The sequence below is a fragment of the Denticeps clupeoides genome, unplaced genomic scaffold, assembly GCF_900700375.1.
Source record: "Denticeps clupeoides unplaced genomic scaffold, fDenClu1.1, whole genome shotgun sequence".
Classification (NCBI taxonomy): Eukaryota; Metazoa; Chordata; class Actinopteri; order Clupeiformes; family Denticipitidae; genus Denticeps; species Denticeps clupeoides.
The window spans coordinates 365,143-383,327 of record NW_021629784.1 but is presented as its reverse complement, the minus strand read 5'-3'; the positions used below and the strand labels follow the sequence as shown (position 1 = coordinate 383,327).

The following is an 18,185-nucleotide window of genomic DNA, read 5'->3' as shown; positions in this document are numbered from 1 at the left end:
GTGGGTGTGTCAGCAAGCAGGACTGATGACCTCACAAGATAAGGCACCAGACTTGTGAAGTCAGCCACTCATCAGAGCACAGGAGGACATTATTCAGTGCCAAGCGTGGTGGTTTATTATTGTAAGACCATTGGTGGGCATATTTCACTCCCCACCTCGGTTGTAACATATTTTTAACTCATCTTTGTTCAGGGGGTTGGACATGTCTTAACATGTCATGACAAAACCAGTTATCCAGAGCACCCCACCTCCTCATTTCCCGCCTCTGTTGCCACCATGTGCCCCCTTCACATTTCTGTCTGTCCCCTCATATATGCCCGTCTAGAACCGGCCCTGCTGTGTGTTTCTCTGAGCTGTTCTTTTAGCTGCTGTACCTTTTCTCTCCAGACTGATCTTCTACTGATCTTCCCGTAGTAAACATACTTCTTAAGTCCTTTTCCAGGTACTTCTTCCAGTAATTAGATTCATTGCATTTTGTTTCAGCCTGTGCTCTAACAAAAATTCAATCAGTGTTTTTCATCCCACAGACAGCCATACCACTGCTGTAAAGTGTAGAGAATTTTAATTAATAAAGAAGCTCTATGATCATCGTTCATTTAAATGTTTGTTTTCTGCTTTGCACTTATGTCACTTTGAGTTCACATCTTTAATGTAAATAACTGTGTGATTGTGAAGGTTTATTTTATGTTGGAGTAAAGTCTAAATAAACTTTTATTTTTCTAATTTTACTGGGCTTCTTTTTGTAAAGGGATCAAGCAGTTAGATAAAGTCCGCAGCAAAGATTAAGTTGCTCATACAGGGAACTCTTGTAAAATTGTGCGTGCGTATGCGTGTGTGTTTGTCACCACTCAAGCACTGCCCGAGCTGTGCAAATAGCCCCACTTCCTTGTGGGTAACCCTACTGAGGAAAGGCTAAGAGAGAACATCCCTACAGAAAAACAATGCACTGGTGGTGTGCAAAGGCAGGCCTAAACAGAGCAAGGGCCCTTCAGTCTCCTGCAGCCAAGAAGAGGGCTGGTCATCTTGGGTCCACCAATCAGGGTTACCTCATCATGGTGAAGACTGGAGGTGACGCAATTCTGGCGCAAATAATGGCAATTCTGAAAGACCCCATAGAAGAACAGCGCTGAGCTGAATCCCTATAACATTGACATGGCAGCACTGAGTGAAACCAGGCGACTGGATTAAGGATCATTAACAGAGGAGATGAGCTACACCTTTTCCTGGAATGGATACTCTACTGGCAAACATGATCTGCATGGTGTCGGAATGGCCAAGAAGACCACACTGCTTCCAAGGCTCACTGAAACACCCGTGGGCATCAGTGAAAGACGAATGACTCTCCATGTCCCTCTGGTGAGTAATAATTTGGCACAATTCTTAGCATATAAGCTCTCACCTTGGTGGACATCAAAGGCACAGGAAATCCAGTCTTTTGCAGATAGGAATAACAGGCACAACTTCTGCAGTCAAATCTATTTATGGACCAACAACCCAGAGCATCACGCCCCTAAAAACATTAGATGATTATAAAACATGAAAGACCAGAACAAAAGACCTTCCAAGATGGATGCTTATGTGGACCCCACAATTCTGAGTGAACGGCCTGAATATCCACAAATCAAATACATACGTTCAGGGGGGACACCTCTGTCCACCAGCACTTCACCAATACATCAGCAAGGCCTGGGCAGATGAGAACATCCCACAGCAGTTGAGAGAGTGGCCAGCATGGTCACCATCTAAGGGTGACAAGGCCACCTGTGTAAATTACAGGGGCGCATCACTACTCACTGTGGCTGGGAAGGTTCTGGATTCAGAGTCTGGTCAACAACATTATACAGAAAACATGTTACCCGAGTCACAGTGCAGGTTCAGAGCAAACAGGAGCACAGTCGAGCTGTCTTTACAGCTCGGAAACGTCAGGAAAAGGGCGGTGAACAACACAGGGAAATGTTTATTGCCTTTGTTGCCCTAATAGAATATTTTATTTTATTCCAGCATTAATAACATGGTCAAAACCCAGACACAAAAGTGTTCATACACAGAAGTACAGAATCTCTCACGAGGCATGTAGCACAGAACCAGCTACAAACTCACAGACCTGCAGACAGAAGCATACGTATTTTTAGAGGCCTGTTTCACCACTGCTCTGTGACCAAGTATGTCAGCCATGTTTACTCATACAGAGATTCCGAGCAAGACGGCTGTATGAGTATCGAGGCAACGATTATCAGACATCAACTGCGATGGAAATATTATAATCTCTGCTGGAGGTCAAAAGAAGCGCAATAAAGACCTACTGAAAACTTTAGCAGTGAATTCTTACCCCTAAGGGGGGAATTTAAATGTCCAAAGAAACACTCAGGTTAAGGCCTGATAACTATACTCTCTTGTGGGGTCTGTGTGTGTTGCAACGTACTGCTGTTCAATAGAGACAATCAGCTAAATTACATCACAAACCCTATTAGTGCATAAAAACATAAAAAAGATCTTCATACTTTTATCGTGATTATTACAATGAAACACTGCTGATAAACTGTTTTAAGTTACAGTTAAAAATGTTACTGACAACTTTTTCCATCTTAAATGTTTGGCTTTCACTTTACTGGCAAAGAGAAGAGGGGAAAAAAGAGAACATTTCACTGGCAACTGGACTTGTTATGGATCCTTCTTTTCACCTTTCCATTCCAGATGGCTTTCTCAAGTCTGACTTTTAAAATAGTTCTTTCTCGAATCAGACTTGAGAAAGCCCTCTGGAATGGAAAGGTGAAACATTGTGAAGGATCCATAACAAGTCCAGTTGCCAGTGAAATAACTTTTTTTGAGATAACCATAACCTGGATGACTGAGAACCTTCACAGATATTGAGCACAAATGATATTTTCTGCTGGTTTGTTTCAGCCACCAAACCAGACTGTGATGGAGGAGCACAGAGTGAACTGCAGTGTTGAACTGGATCAGTATTTCCTGTGGAAAATAGAACATCTGTGTTAAAGACTGAATCTGGACACCAGTAAATAAGTTTGAATAACTTACTATTTGACCAGAGACACATCAGATGCTGCTAAGCTATTAGACCGCGTATCACAGCGGATCATAGCAGAATCTGCAGTAGACCCTAGATGAACAGAAAATATTTAGATAAAAGCACAACTATACAAATTTAGACATTAAATTAAGTTACACACAAGTTATTGTCACGGCCAACACACCTCCAGCCCACCAGAGAGCGGAAGTGAGAGCGGGCAGCGGCCAGTATAAAAGCCAGGAGACCAGAGACGCTAGAATGCTTTTCCTACGCCTGACAAAACCGTTCCTTATAACCACGACCTTTGTCTGTCCTCGATTTTTAGTTTTGCTGCCGCTCTTGATACGACGATCGCCTGACTGACTGAACCTCGTGACCGAGACCTTCGCCCGTCCCTGACCTTCAGTTTGCCCCCTTTGCTAAGACGATACTTCATGTTATCCCACCTTCCTGCCACCCAAGACCTCCTCCAGTCCAGCTCACGCTCCCGAACCGTCCTCAAACCCGCCGTCTTCCTGTTCTCCTCTGCCCCGGTCCACCCAGCCTCAACCCCTCACCTCCTTCCCCGCTGCTCCCCACGGAGCCAGAGCTCCATCCCCGCCGCTCCACTCCTGTTCCCACTCACCTCCTGCCTCCCTCTCACAGACCAAACGCCTCAGAAGAATGTCCGAAGCTCGTCCAGTGTCCTCTCCCGGTACGATGACTTGTTCTGCCACTCCAAGAATGTCTGCAAGTGCGTCACCAAATTCACACAGTGACAATTATGTTTAAGTACAAGTTAAAATAAAGTCTTAATATTAAGTAATTTCTGAGATGAGTGTAATACTCACGTCTGGCCTTCTTGTAATCTGTATAAAAGAGAAGAGAAAGTATTTTAGTATTTTCCTGATTAGTAGTTTCCCCACATGACACCATGTCTGGTGTAGAAGTTACTGATGTTGTTTGCTGCGTCTCTCACCTGATCTTCTCTTCACAACCATCACAACACCAACAACCACAGCGATGAGAACGAGAGCAGCAACAACCAACCCAGCAACGATGAATAGAACATTAATACCTGCAGGAAAAGTAAAAATCACTTTTATACTGGACTGTGTGGAGTGTGTACTGGGTCAATCTTAATAATGTATTAATAATAATAATCTTCATTGGGCCACCTGAATTTGACAAATTCTTGCCAAAATAGCAGTACTTTAAATTCAATAGTGAAGTCTGAGTCTAGGTGTCGTTTAATGTGTAGTTTGAACAGAACCAATTATACATTCTTTAAATAGTAAAGTAGATTATTCAAATTCAGTTTCTTACATGTGTCACTTTAAGAATTCATCCATGTTTTGTGTTTTAAACATTTGTGTTTATACGGGTTGGTGGAAATGTGTGTAATAAAACTAATATTTAAGTCTTTTTAATACAGCTCACTGAAGATTTGTACACAATAGAACTTGTCCGTTCCACCCGGTGGTGTGTTAGGTGCAGATGGAGCTGAAGATCTTTGCCTGAACCAGACAGGTTTTTACACTGAGTTGCGCAGTAAATGAGCGGTCAGGTGATGCGTTTCAACCAGCGAGAAAGATGCAAAAATGATGAGAAGAGTTGAAATGGACTGTCGATTAGATTTTTGATGAACCGGGGTGTACGGAAAACTTTGACCATGTTAATAAACGGCACATTGTTGACGTGCACATTTGAAGCGCCCAGCTTCATTCTGGTATGAATAAGACCTTAATAAAAGGTTTTTTTTTGTTCTATTTGTACAAGTTTTAATTGTGTCCTCAGCACCATAAAGTGAAATGTTCTCCACCACACATTATTATAAACTGGTTCTATAAACAACACTTCTGACAAAGGGACTTTAAAGCAAGAAGACTGATGATTCTGTCTAGAAGTTCCTGTACCTGCATTGTTGGTCCTGATCTTCTCCTCAGTCAGGATCATGTGGATTGGGTCTCCACTCTTGTGCTCCACCACACAGGTGAACTGGTTCTTCTTCCACACATCAGGGGTCACTTTGAGTTCTGCACGTTTCTGGAAGGTTCCATCATGGTTGGACAACGTCTCACCAACATCTACATCTTCATGCAGATCCTGTCCATCTTTCTGCCAGCTGATGTTCACCTTATCAGGGTAGAAACCTGTAGCGTGACAGACCACTGGAGAGGAGGGGACTCTCTGCAGCAGAGACACCTGAGGAGGGACTAGAGACAGGAAGACAGGAGGGGAACAGGGAGAGCAAATTAAATTAAAATTAACATATTGATATTTTGAATTATCAACAGAAACAACTAAAGATCTGTTCACCACCAGTTAACTCAATAGTGTGTGTGTGTGTGTGTGTGTGTGTGTGTGTGTGTGTGTGTGAGACTGTACTGGGTGGAATCAGTGTATACATTTACATTTATGGCATTTATCAGACGCCCTTATCCAGAGCGACTTACAATCAGTAGTTACAGGGACAGTCCCCCCCTGGAGCAACTTAGGGTTAAGTGTCTTGCTCAGGGACACAATGGTAGTAAGTGGGATTTGAACCCGGGTCTTCTGGTTCATAGGCGAGTGTGTTACCCACTAGGCTACTACCACCTGTATACAAGTTGCCTTCCTGCCTTGTGGATCTTTTTGTTTTACTTTACTTTACTTTACTTTGCAGACACTTTTATCCAAAGTAACTTACAAGGAGAAGACACCAGCAATTCTCATTCATTTTTGTTTGTACACTTTTCTATTTAAGAAGACTTTTCCTTTTGTTTTTGTTTATTTTTTATTAATATTTTCTTTAATTCATAAGTATATGGCTTCCCCCTATTCATGTTACAGAGTTTAGAGGTACAACTTGTAACATGGATCCCTACTGACATTACATATCAGTCCTGCTGTGTGTTTCTCTGTGTTGTTCTGTGTGCTGCTGTACCTTTTCTCTCCAGACTGATATTCCTGTACATCCCATACTTCTTTATCCAATCAACACAATCCTCTTCCAGGTATTTCTTCCAGAATTTAGCTTCACCTCCATTCCATTTCTGCTTGATGATTTCTGTCTCTGTTCTTGCAGCAACCCAATCAGAGTTTTTCAAATCCAGTTTTATAAAATCTTCCCCATCATAACCATACTGACTGTATCCATCTGTAGATCCATATTCATCTTCCCACTGACAGCCGTACATCTGCTGTAAAGTGTGAACTCCTGAGAAAGAGAGAATTCAATCAGTAAAAAGCTCTATGATCATCATTAGTTTTCATGTTTGTTTGTAGTTGTCACTTTCTGAGATTATGTATTTAATGTAAATAGCTGCTTTATTACATTACATAAATTAATAATGATTTAAGTTTATATACGTCTGTAATTAAATATTTTACTGTGTAAATTCTGTATAATTACTGCATCATATATAACAAAAAGATGTGGAGAGTTTACATGAACTCATATTTTTCTTCTTTTTACAAGGACAAACATCCACAGTGAAGATAAAGTTACTTTTACAGTGGAGGTTACACACCAGCAGGACAGAATAATGTGTGTGTGTGTGTGTGTGTGTGTGTGTGTGTGTGTATGTGAGAGCAGGCAGAAAATGTACACTTTTTTACTGTAAGTGAAAGTGAAGTGATTGTCATTGTGAAACACTGCAGCACAGCACATGGTGACACAATGAAATGTGTCCTCTGCATTTAACCATCACCCTTGGTGAGCAGTGGGCAGCCATGACAGGCGCCCGGGAGCAGTGTGTGGGGACGGTACTTTGCTCAGTGGCACCTTGGCGAATCGGTATTCAGTACAGATGAAGGAGGAGGAGCAAACACACGGAAGATGGATGAAGGAAGGATGAAAGCAGGATAAGTATTTTCAAAAACAAATGAACATAAAAGTAACATGGCAGAATCCTCACTTTCCCAATAAAGACAGAAAGTTCATCTGACACATAAACTCAAATTAGAAGAGTCCTGATCATCACCCGGTCAAACTAACTCAACACACCTGAACAGGCATTACGTACACCAAGGTGTAACTAATACACACACACACACAAACACACACCACAACAACATTCTACATGTGAGTAGTTACATGCAGGGTGGGGGGTGCAGGGTCATGCAGGGGTGGGACTGGTGCAGGTGACACTGAGATGAGTTGAGACAGGATACAGGGGAGGGGAAAACAGGGCAGAAAGGCTGAGAACTTGACATTTACAGTTTTACATTCTAATCAGAGGCTTGAGACTTGCAGACAAATAAATCTTCCATCTTCCTCCTCCTCATATCTCAGCTCTTCCCCAGTTATACTTCACTTCTCCATTTTCTCTTTTGGTAATGCTCATAAAGTATGTTTGATGAAGTGTGTGGTGATTTAAATTGTGCAAAGGTGAAGAGGTGGTGAGGTTCATGTCCATCTGAGGTGTGGGCGACCGTGTTAAGTTTAGTGTTTCACTGATATTACAGATGAAATGTGCCATCTTTTCTAGAATTGCTGAAACTAACATGTTTTGCCTTCACAGTTTCTACTTAATTCTGCAGAGTTATAATAGAAGCTTCATCCCTGGGCAACAACTAAAACTTCAGAGGTGTTTGGATTTGAAGAGGATGAAGGTGCTTGTTGAAGAGCAAGAGCACCAGCCCCCATCATGCACACATTCTACCGAGGAACCATCGAGAGCATCCGGTCCAGCTGCATCACTGTGTGGTTTGGAGCCTGCAATGCGTCCTGCCAAAAAACTCTCCAACGCATAGTCAGAGCAGCTGAGAGAATCATCGGTGTCCCTCTCCCCTCCCTCCAAGACATCTACAGTACACGCCTCACCAAGAAAGCCCTCTGCATAGCAGCTGATCCCACCCACCCAATGCAAACCTTCTTCAGCCTGCTGCCATCAGGGAGGAGACTGCGGAGTCTCCAGGCCAGGACCAGCAGACTGAAGGACAGCTTCACCCATCAGGCTGTCAGGAAACTTAACTCCCTCCCGGCTCTGCCCCCACTCCCCTCACTCCCCTCTTCTGCTCCACAAACTTTCTGAACTCTAAATCACACAAACTGACCATGCACCAGTCACTCTGTGCAGCTCTGGTCTGCCATCTACCTCACTTTCACTTCGTCACTTTAAACTTAAAACTCTGTTGCACTATTGGTATTTGCAGTCTCCTGATGTTGCACTCTCCACCATGTGCCCTTATTTGTACATGGTGTTTTTAAAATTGTATATTGTGCCTTTCTTTTTAAATTGTATTTATACTCTGTATTCGTTACTGTTACTGTTTTTGTATTTAATGTTATTTTTATGGGTCAGAGAGTAACGTAATTTCAATTCTCTGCATGTCCTGTACATGTGGCAGAATTGACAATAAAGTTGACTTGACTTGACTTGACTGACTTACCTTGATCTCCAGTCTGATTAAATTCAGTCATTATGATTGTCAGATTCTCCTGGAATTTCCATGTAAAAGCTGTGAAGCTCTTTATCTGATCCTCCACATACTTCTCTCCCAGCTCCTTCACCCAGTCCTGCCGGATCTCAGACTGGTTGTTCTTACTGTCGAAGTTTCCAGTCACTTCATCATCGAACAAATTTACACCAACAAATTCAGGAAGATCCTTTATTCCTGTAGATGCTGTGTACAATCCTGTCCAGGAATGAATCACTGTTGGAGAAGAAACAGGAAATTTAGTAAAGCAGCAAATTAAACTCTAATAAAATCATTTTAAACTCATGCCTTTGTTTAATTTAAACTCAATAGTTGAATAGTGAGAACAAATCAGGGTGGATGGTGAATTTCCTTGTTTATTAGATATATATTTAGACATATTTTGTGCTGATGACAGTGCACATGTAGCTGGTAAGGAAACTGGCTCGTAATTAGAATGTTGCCGGTTCGAATCCTGATCCACTGAGGTGCCACTGAGTAAAGTACCGTCCCCACACACTGCTCCCCGGGCCCCTGTCATGGTCCCCACTGCTCACCAAGGGTGATGGCTAAAAGCAGAGGACACATTTCGTTGTGTCACCATGTGCTGTGCTGCAGTGTTTCACAATGACAATCGCTTCACTTTCACATGGTGGGAGACCAACTGATTTTGTCACTTCTGTGCCCCCCCAACACCAACGCCCCGGTAAATCCTAATTCCTTATTGTGCACTTGACTGAAACATTTCCTCACTACTGGTTTGTGGGTTCCTTATCACATTCTCTTCATAGGGCCCTTCAGCTCGAACCGTGATCCTCCCGGTGAAACGAGTCGTCAGGAGCTGCTTGGTCCCTTATTTAAACCCGCTGGATGCAGAAGGCACCAGAGTCGTCCTCCAACACGTAAACCGAGGCGTTTCCCCTCGTCTGGGGTTTTATGGGTTTTTTTTCCGTTTTGCGAGACGTCTCACAGTGACCGTGGGCCTGAAGACTGAAAAGGGACAAGTGTCCCAGTCACATCCACAGTGTCACGTACGTGCCGCCCCCCCCCCAACACGCTTACCTTCCCCAGAGTATTAGACTGTGTGTCCGTGTCTGCGTGTCATGTCGGGGTGCCCTGGTAAGTCCCAATTCCCTTATGTGCACTGGGCGTGTCTGTTATCACAGTCCTGGGTCGTGGGTTCCTCAACACGTTCCCTCCCCAGGACGGTGACCCTCACGGGGTAACGAGCATCTAATCCTCCTCGTTATAAAAGACCCGCGTGATCCAGCGTCTACAGAGCGGTTCTCCAACGCGACATCCGGAGTCTTGTCCCCTTTGTGTCCGTGGAGTGTTTGTCTCACGACCCTGCCTGACGTCTCCCGCAGGAGCGATCGTGAGAGGGGGGACACCCCGGACAAGCGGCGCACCAGCCCGAGGGTCGAGTGGGATTCCGTGGCTTGGTTTATGGCTTTTTTTTTACATTTCCCTGGCTTTTTGTTACAATAAACTGTTCTTCCCCTGACACCTGGCCGTCCATCATCCTTCCCCAGCAAGACACACAGACGCAGAACCGTCCCTGAACTGGGGGACTCTGCGCTTGGGGGACTCTGCGCTTGGTTTTTCGTCTTCCGTCCGTCCGCCTCAGTGGTGACAGATTTATTCCCACAGCAGTCAGGTTGTGAATTCCCACTCAAATACCGGAGTGTGAGCTGCTCTGATAACAGGATGTACACATAGTAGGTTAGAGAGGAATTTAATGCTGAGCTGCTCCTAAAGCCACTCGTGTTGGGTTCGAATAACCGTACAAGTAGAATGTTACGTTTGGTTCTTTCAGTTGTCATTTTATATATATATATATATATATATATATATATATATATATATATAGAGAGAGAGAGAGAGAGAGAGAGAGAGAGAGAGAGAGAGAGAGAGAGAGAGAGAGAATATACAGAGAAATATCTGCCTATTACTAAAATAATTTCAGAATTTTAAACCGATCAGATTATAATTATCAATGTATACCACAAATATGAGAACTAACATTACTCTTTAAATCTGGCCTTATATGGATGATATTTTCACGCGAATATGCCACGTGTTGCCAGCGTTGCCGGTTCGAATCCCGATCCGCCACTGAGTAAAGCACCGTCCCCACACACTGGTCCCCGGGCACCTGTCACGGTGCCCACTGCTCAACAAGGGTGATGGTTAAAAGCAGAGAACATTTCGTTGTGTCACCATGTGCTGTGATGCAGTGTTTCACAATCACTTCACTTTCAAGAGTATTCACTGTGAAATTATTCCAAACCCTTTCACTCTTTTTTAAAGGAGTGCTAATACAGGAGTGTATCACAAGTGACAATCACTTCACACTGAACTTTAATAATAATTTATTAGAATGGAAACATACCTCCTGATGCAGGATCCACAAGTAGAAGGATAATTGCAGTCAAGATCTTCATTTTCTAACTCGCTTCACTTCGTATCGGTCAGATCCCCGGTTATCCTCCGACTGATTCAACTTTGCGGAAGTTCCTCATATTTATTGTCTCGTCACAGAGTTTAGAACCAATGATGATGGTCGAGAACATCATGAGCGTCACTAAAATCTGGATAGAAGTCAGAGCCGCAGGTTCTTCTTGCAGCCAAAAAGTGACCCGACGTTCACTTTCAAACTTAGTTAAAATGATCTCAGGGAGAGGAGGGTCACCTGGCGGGGCGGTGGGATACCTGGCGGGGCGGAGGGATACCTGACGTGGCGGAGGGATACCTGGCGTGGCGGAGCGTCGCCTGACGTGGCGGAGGGATACCTGGCGTGGCGGAGGGATACCTGGCGGGGCGGAGGGATACCTGGCGTGGTGGAGGGATACCTGGCGTGGCGGAGGGATACCTGGCGGGGCGTCCTGTAACACGCAGGGCTCCGGGTTTGGAGAATGAGAGTTGGAGGTATGAACTTTCACAGGTCTCACGATTCGATTACGATTATCAATGCCTCGATATCGATGCATCACGATGCAGCCCATTCATTTTTTACTAAGTCACATGACGCTTTTAATTACAAGAGTTAAGTTCTGGTTCCTGGTTCTCCTGTGTGGACGCTGTGATTTGCTAAAATGGTCTGTGCTCAAACCGCGCTCACCTGACGCCGCAAACGCCAGAAAAATATGGAATCAGATTTGTGGCAAATTGTTTTGGAAACAAAACCTTTCTAATATCAAACGAAAATACGACGTTCAAATGTCAAATAAGAGGTTGGAATTTTGACATCATGCGTTTTTGCCTACATATTTTAGGAGGAAAAGTTTCATGGAGAAGATCTTTTTTAATCAAAACAGTGTTACAGATTGTTGAGATACGTTACAGATACGTCTGTAAATGTCTGTCTGCCCCCCTCCTCCCCTTTCCTGAACCCTGAACTTCACACCCTGATCATGTTTTCAAGAATACTGTTGTGTGCAATAGATTCTGTTACATGCAGAATTTTCTATAGATTTATACTCTTCATATGAAAGTCACAAATCTAAAGGCCTAATCCAGAGATCTAAGAAGATCCGTTACTGTAAAGTTTCTAAAAATATGAAACAAAGAACCTTCTCACAAACTGAGCAATGTTTTTAATTGTTTTGCTGTAGTGCGTAATGATAAATGTATAGTGTTCACATTTTTGAAAGCTTCGAGCTGGTGTGAAAGTTTGAGTTTTGAAGTGAGAAGGTGTGGATGTGTTTAGACATTGGGGAACATGGAGGAAACGTTTGTGAAATGTGTTTTATAGAAGGGGTCAGTCTGGAGGGTATATATATAATAATTAAATCATTCAATAATTCATTTGTCATTGTCATTGTTATTGGCTACTGTACATTTTAAGATGATTGTAGAAAAGATCAAATGACTTTTTCAGTTTTTTTGGATTGTTTACACACTAAAATTAAAAGTACACTATTACGTGTACACGAGCACGTTGTACACTATTAGCAAAACCTTAAACTCAAGAAGCAAAACATGTTGTAGTTGTTCCATTTCAAATCCAATGCTGTGGCAAGCAGAGCCCAAATCATGAAGATTGTGCCGCTGTCCAAATATTTTGGGCTTATCTGTAACTTTTTTGACTGTAAAACATTTATATTACAGTTTTTTTGGATTGCTTAAGCACGATTTTCAAAACAGGGCCCGTGTTTTCAAACCAGTACTGACACCGAGGAACAGTGTCCGGCAAAACTGTGTAGCTCAGTGTAGATGTAGTACACACATTACAGTACAGTAAAAGTATGCAAGATCACACTGCTAAAGTGAATACAGACCTCTGCATAATAGTGCCGCAGTCGTTTCACCCTTTCGGAATTACGCTCAAAAGGTGATAAATTTGCTTCATTTGAATATGTTTTTTTTTTTTTAGGATGCGTGGCAGTGTTGATATTGAGACATGATGGATATCGTTGGAACTGGCATGGTTATTGACAATGTTAGCTTGGAGCTGTTCGAGTGTTATTGCATTGTTGCCAAAACCATGTTCACTTTTTCCCTCTCTTGCTGTTCTGTGAACACAGGAGGCCTTTCCCCCCGTGTCGTTCCTGACCCTCAACAGTAAACATTAGTAAAGTAATTTCACAGGACAAGGTTGTACTCACAGTCCCTCAGCACCAGGCCGTGGTTGACAACGTGGACAACCAGTGTTGCACAGATCTCATTTGTCAGATTCGGTTCTCTTTGAGCACCTCTTGGCTTCGTCTTCCTCATCCTCTTCTTCTACCTCCAGCATGGCCTCCATCTCTTCCTCTTCCTCTGTTGATTCTCCCCTTCCTCCTCCTCCTGCTTGTCCTCCTCCTCCTTTTGCAACAAGTGTGAGGTTGACAATGTGCTTATAGTTGTGCAAATATGGGTTGATGTTTTACTTTTTGAGTGTAAGTTTTGCTAATAGTTTACTACTTTTAATGTTAGTCTGTAAGCGATCCAAAAAACAAAATTAAATTCACCTGAAGAAGACTTGTACAATACACTATATAGTTATTACATTTATGCCAGATATACTTATTTTTTCTTTTGTCCCCATCTTGTCCCCAACCCGCTCCCTCTTGTTGTGCCCGGCCAGTCTGTGTCTGTGCAGTGTGAGGCTTCTTCTCTCTCACTGGGAAGTAGATCCTTGTCCCTGGGCCAGGGCAGTGTGACAGGTCATCATCACGCATCTGATGGAACCTTTAGCCAGAGCACCCGACTCTGAGTTTGGTGACGCTGGACCTCTGGAGAGGTCACCTGTGTGGCTGTTCATGCAGGTGGAACTAGAAGGACCAATGTGACTCTAAACATCATCGGTAGATGACAATAGAAAGATATTATTGTGCAAAATTTGGTACGTAAATAGTTACATGTGTTACCGGAGAACCTGGCGGAAACCCACACCAACACGGGGAGAGCATGTAACACACACAGGTCCCAGAACAGCCTTCTCGCACTCTTCCCTGTGAAGATGTGCGACTTTTCCTCAGCGCTGAGACTGTGGCTGCTCCCTGCTCACAGTTCACAGGCAGCCGCCAAGAACCTGGCAGCAGAACGCAGGACCGCAGTCACTTTCCTTAAAGTACTGAAGCTTTCTTTTAGCTTGAGGAGGACAACGTTCTCAACCAAGCCACCCACCATCTAACACGTCAAGGTGAGGAGGTTAGAAAAAAAAGGACAGATTAAGACGTAACGTAACGTGTTGTGGCGAGTGTCCCTGATCATTTCAAGTTGGTAATGGCCAACCCCTCTCCAGGCGAGCCCCCCCGGGGCAAAGGACATCACGTCCCACCAATGCCTCATGGCCTGTGGGATCATAATCTCTGGCAAGGACTCCCACCCCATTTTTCTAACCGCGTACCTGTTTTGGACATTGGCAGCATGGACCAGCTGGGACTCTCCAACCTCCCATGGTCGAGGCGTCGGTGGCTCATCACCTCCACCGACCAGGAGAGCTGCATCCTCCTCAACAGGACCATCACTTCCAGGTAAAGTGCAGCGCCTCCATGTCCCCGTTCACCCCATCATCCCTCATACTCCCTCCCCTCAGCTGGTACCCCAGACAAGCTTGAGAGTGGAGGGATAAACATTGTTCGTCCCTGTTCACTTTCCCCTCAATTTTCTCAGGGTTCCTTAAAAATTGCTCTAGCGCGTCCAGTCAAAAGAGAAAATGATTAAAAGAGCGTCATATCTCTTCACCTCCACAAGATGGCGCTCATGCACGGCCTGTGTGGCTGCGCGGAGAGCTGGCGCGCATGCGCAGTTTGGCCGCTGTGTGGAAAGGCTACAGGCTGCAATTCGCGCCATGACCCCCCGCGGGCTGTTTCCTCACTTGCAGCAGAAATATTCTCCCTCCTGAGCAAAGGAGCGATAACGGAGAAAAAGACCCAGAGCACCACTCCCCTGAAAACATTAGACGATCATAAAAACCTGAAAGACCAGAACAAAAGACCTTCCAAGATGGATGCTTATGTAGACCCCACAATTCTGAGTGACCTGCCTGAATATCCACGAATCACCAGCCTCAATCAGCCTCCAACATTCCGAGAGGCAACAAGCCCCCCGACACCGACTTCATACCTTCAAATACCTACCTTCAGGGGGGTCACCTCCGTCCACCAGCACTTCACCAATACATCAGCAAGGCCTGGGCAGATGAGAACATCCCACAGCAGTGGAGAGAGTGGCCAGCATGGTCACCATCTAAGGGTGACAAGGCCACCTGTGTAAATTACAGGGGCGCATCACTACTCACTGTGGCTGGGAAGGTTCTGGATTCAGAGTCTGGTTAATAATTAATAACATGTTCAAACCCATACACAAAGGTGTTCATTTTTTAATCTAGATTAATCTCACTGTAATCTTGGAATTAATCTAGATTAAAATGGCTCATTTGAATTCTGCTGAAGCCAGGTGGCGCATTAGACCAGGGGCTCATCTCCTGTTTCCAAAATGCATCACAAACTGCTTGAGAAAGCTGTTCTACTATGTTAATTGGTGATGAAAATAAATTATGTTCAATAAGATGTACTTGCCTCGGTTGCACTCAAACATAGTTTGACGATGACTCTTCCCCTGCACTACATCAGTACTTGGCCTGGCATCCTCCGCATTAGCTAACGGATGCTTTGCGTTTAGGTGGTACTTGAGACTGGAAGAACTCCTACAGTAAACTAATTCCGCTTTGCACAAGGTGCAAACAACCTTAGTCTTGTCAAGGTTTCCATTGGGAAGCTTCTTAAAAATAAATTTTCCCTGAAGCAAACCCGGCGGCTTCATAGCTGGATCCATGTTACCACGTCACGTTTGATGTGGTACTTTCACAGTTCGAAGACTCGTTCTCGCCCCCTACAGTGCAATTCGGCTAGGTATACATCCGCGCTAAAATATCAAGGTGTAAGTCATCATAGCTTGCGTAGTATAGACCCAGCTCCCAACCCAACTTTGTGAATAGATTAACGCCGATATTTTTTTATCGCCCGATAAGAGTCACGTTAACGCAGCACGTTAACGCCGATAACGGCCCAACACTAGTTCATACACAGAAGTACAGAATCTCTCACAAGTCATGCAGCACAGAACCAGTTACAAACTCACAGACCTGCAGACAGAAGCATACGTACTTTTAGAGGCCTGTTTCACCATGGCTCTGTGACCAAGTATGTCAGCCATGTTTACTCATACAGAGATTCCGAGCAAGACGGCTGTATGAGTATCGAGGCAACGATTATCAGACATCAACTGCGATGGAAATATTATAATCTCTGCTGGAGGTCAAAAGAAGCGCAATACAGACCTACTGAAAATATCACTAAAGAGGTGCAACATCGAGCTGGGGAACCTGGAGCACATTGCTGTCAACCGCAACATCTGGCAGCAGCTGCACTCAGAGGGGATACAAGGACGGCCAGGAGACAACAGGCGAGGAGGAAAAATGTCTCCCAGTAACATCACCGCCACTTTCACACGTCCCACCTGCAAGAGGAGTTGTGGGTCCAGGATGGGATTATACAGCCTGAAGATTTCGTCCACACAGGTTTACTTGTCATCTTCACTGCCTTTGCTGCTGATAGTGTTGATCATGCGAGTAGAAGATTCTTTTTCATTTTAATAATTTATTTTTTTCACCAGGTCAGAAGACAGTAAGTACAGTAAGTATTCTGCATGTACACACAACATTCTGTCCCAGTGGTGTATAACATACATCAAACCCGATGATGACGTCCACTTCTGTCCATTTCGTACTTTTATCGTGATTATTACAATGAAACACCGCTGATAAACTGTTTACATCTTGAAACCCAGGATTTTAAGTTACAGTTAAAAATGTTGATGACAACTTTTTCCATCTTACTTTACTGGCAAAGAGAAGAGGGGAAAAAAGAGAACATTTCACTGTGAGAACATTTGTTGCAGCCACCAAACCAGACTGTGATGGAGGAGCACAGAGTGAACTGCAGTGTTGAACTAGATCAGTATTTCCTGTGGAAAATAGAACATCTGTGTTAAAGACTGAATCTGGACACCAGTAAATAAGTTTAAATAACTTACTATTTGTCCAGAGACACATCAGATGCTGCTAAGCTATTAGACTGCGTATCACAGCGGATCATAGCAGAATCTGCAGTAGACCCACAGAAAATATTTAGATTAAAGCACAACTATACAAATTTAGACATTAAATTAAGTTACTCACAAGTTATTGTCACGGCCAACACACCTCCAACCCACCACAGAGCGGAAGTGAGAGCGGGCAGCGCCCAGTATAAAAGCCAGGAGACCCCGAGGAGACCCTCTTTGTTGAATTTATTCCCCAGAGACGCTAGAATGCTTTTCCTACACCTGACAAAACCGTTCCTTATAACCACGACCTTTGTCTGTCCTCAACTTTGAGTTTTGCTGCCGCTCTTGATACGACGATCGCCTGACTGACTGAACCTCGTGACCGAGACCTTCGCCCGTCCCTGACCTTCAGTTTGCCCCCTTTGCTAAGACGATACTTCATGCTACCCACCTTCCTGCCACTCAAGACGTCCTCCTGTCCAGCTCACACTCCCAAACCGTCCTCAAACCCGCCATCTTCCTGTTCTCCTCTGCCCCGGTCCACCCAGCCTCAACCCCTCACCTCCTTCCCCGCTGCTCCCCACGGAGCCAGAGCTCCCCCCCCCCCCCCCCGCCGCTCCACTCCCTTTCCCACTCACCTCCTGCCTCCCTCTCACAGACCAAACAACTCTGAAGAATGTCCAAAGCTCGTCAAGTGTCCTCTCCCAGTACGATGACTTGTTCTGCCACTCCAAGAATGTCTGCAAGTGCACCACCAAATTCACACAGTGACAGTTATGTTTAAGTACAAGTTAAAATAAAGTCTTAATATTAAGTAATTTCTGAGATGAGTGTAATACTCACGTCTGGCCTTCTTGTAACCTGTATAAAAGAGAAGAGAAAGTATTTTAGTATTTTACTGATAAGTAGTTTCCCCACATGACACCATGTTTGGTGTAGAAGTTACTGATGTTGTTTGCTGCGTCTCTCACCTGATCTTCTCTTCACAACCATCACAACACCAACAACCACAGCGATGAGAACGAGAGCAGCAACCACCAACCCAGCAACGATGCCTGGAACATTATTACCTGCAGCAATGATGCCTGGAACATTATTACCTGCAGGAAAAGTAAAAATCAGTTTTATACTGGACTGTGTGGAGTGACTACTGTGTCATTATTAACATGTATTAATAATAATAATCTTCATTGGACCACCTGAATCAGACAAATTCTTGCCAAAATAGCAGTACGTT

The 18,185-nt window shown here is 44.1% G+C and overlaps 1 protein-coding gene and 2 long non-coding RNA genes across 3 annotated transcripts; 1 reads left to right on the top strand and 2 right to left on the bottom strand.

Moving 5' to 3' along the window:
• Window positions 1-1,867: 1,867 nt before the first annotated feature.
• On the bottom strand, window positions 1,868-10,903 carry LOC114774176 (HLA class I histocompatibility antigen, B-38 alpha chain-like). The gene is made up of 9 exons (XM_028966086.1): window positions 10,806-10,903; window positions 8,387-8,650; window positions 5,937-6,209; window positions 4,927-5,226; window positions 3,990-4,088; window positions 3,862-3,879; window positions 3,657-3,758; window positions 3,040-3,121; window positions 1,868-2,970 (listed from the first exon to the last, which is right to left on the bottom strand). Coding segments are annotated over exons 1-9 (1,191 nt in total). The 5' UTR covers window positions 10,858-10,903; the 3' UTR covers window positions 1,868-2,969.
• A 355-nt stretch (window positions 10,904-11,258) lies between these two features.
• Window positions 11,259-15,201, top strand: LOC114774212 (uncharacterized). Its single transcript, XR_003744759.1, has 3 exons — window positions 11,259-11,341; window positions 13,482-14,039; window positions 14,266-15,201. It is a non-coding gene; the product is annotated as an uncharacterized LOC114774212 (long non-coding RNA).
• A 2,389-nt stretch (window positions 15,202-17,590) lies between these two features.
• Window positions 17,591-17,960, bottom strand: LOC114774217 (uncharacterized). Its single transcript, XR_003744764.1, has 3 exons — window positions 17,920-17,960; window positions 17,792-17,809; window positions 17,591-17,688 (listed from the first exon to the last, which is right to left on the bottom strand). It is a non-coding gene; the product is annotated as an uncharacterized LOC114774217 (long non-coding RNA).
• Between the last annotated feature and the right edge of the window lie 225 nt (window positions 17,961-18,185).

Excerpts from the sequence above, each read along its gene's own strand:
- LOC114774176 (XM_028966086.1), bottom strand. The coding sequence starts at position 10,857 with ATGAAGATCTTGACTGCAATTATCCTTCTACTTGTGGATCCTGCATCA. Across the intron at positions 5,227-5,936 it reads TATCAGTCTGGAGAGAAAAG|TCCCTCCTCAGGTGTCTCTG; the intron begins GTACAGCAGCAC and ends TCCTGTCTCTAG. Across the intron at positions 4,089-4,926 it reads GATCAGGACCAACAATGCAG|GTATTAATGTTCTATTCATC; the intron begins GTACAGGAACTT and ends CTTTTCCTGCAG.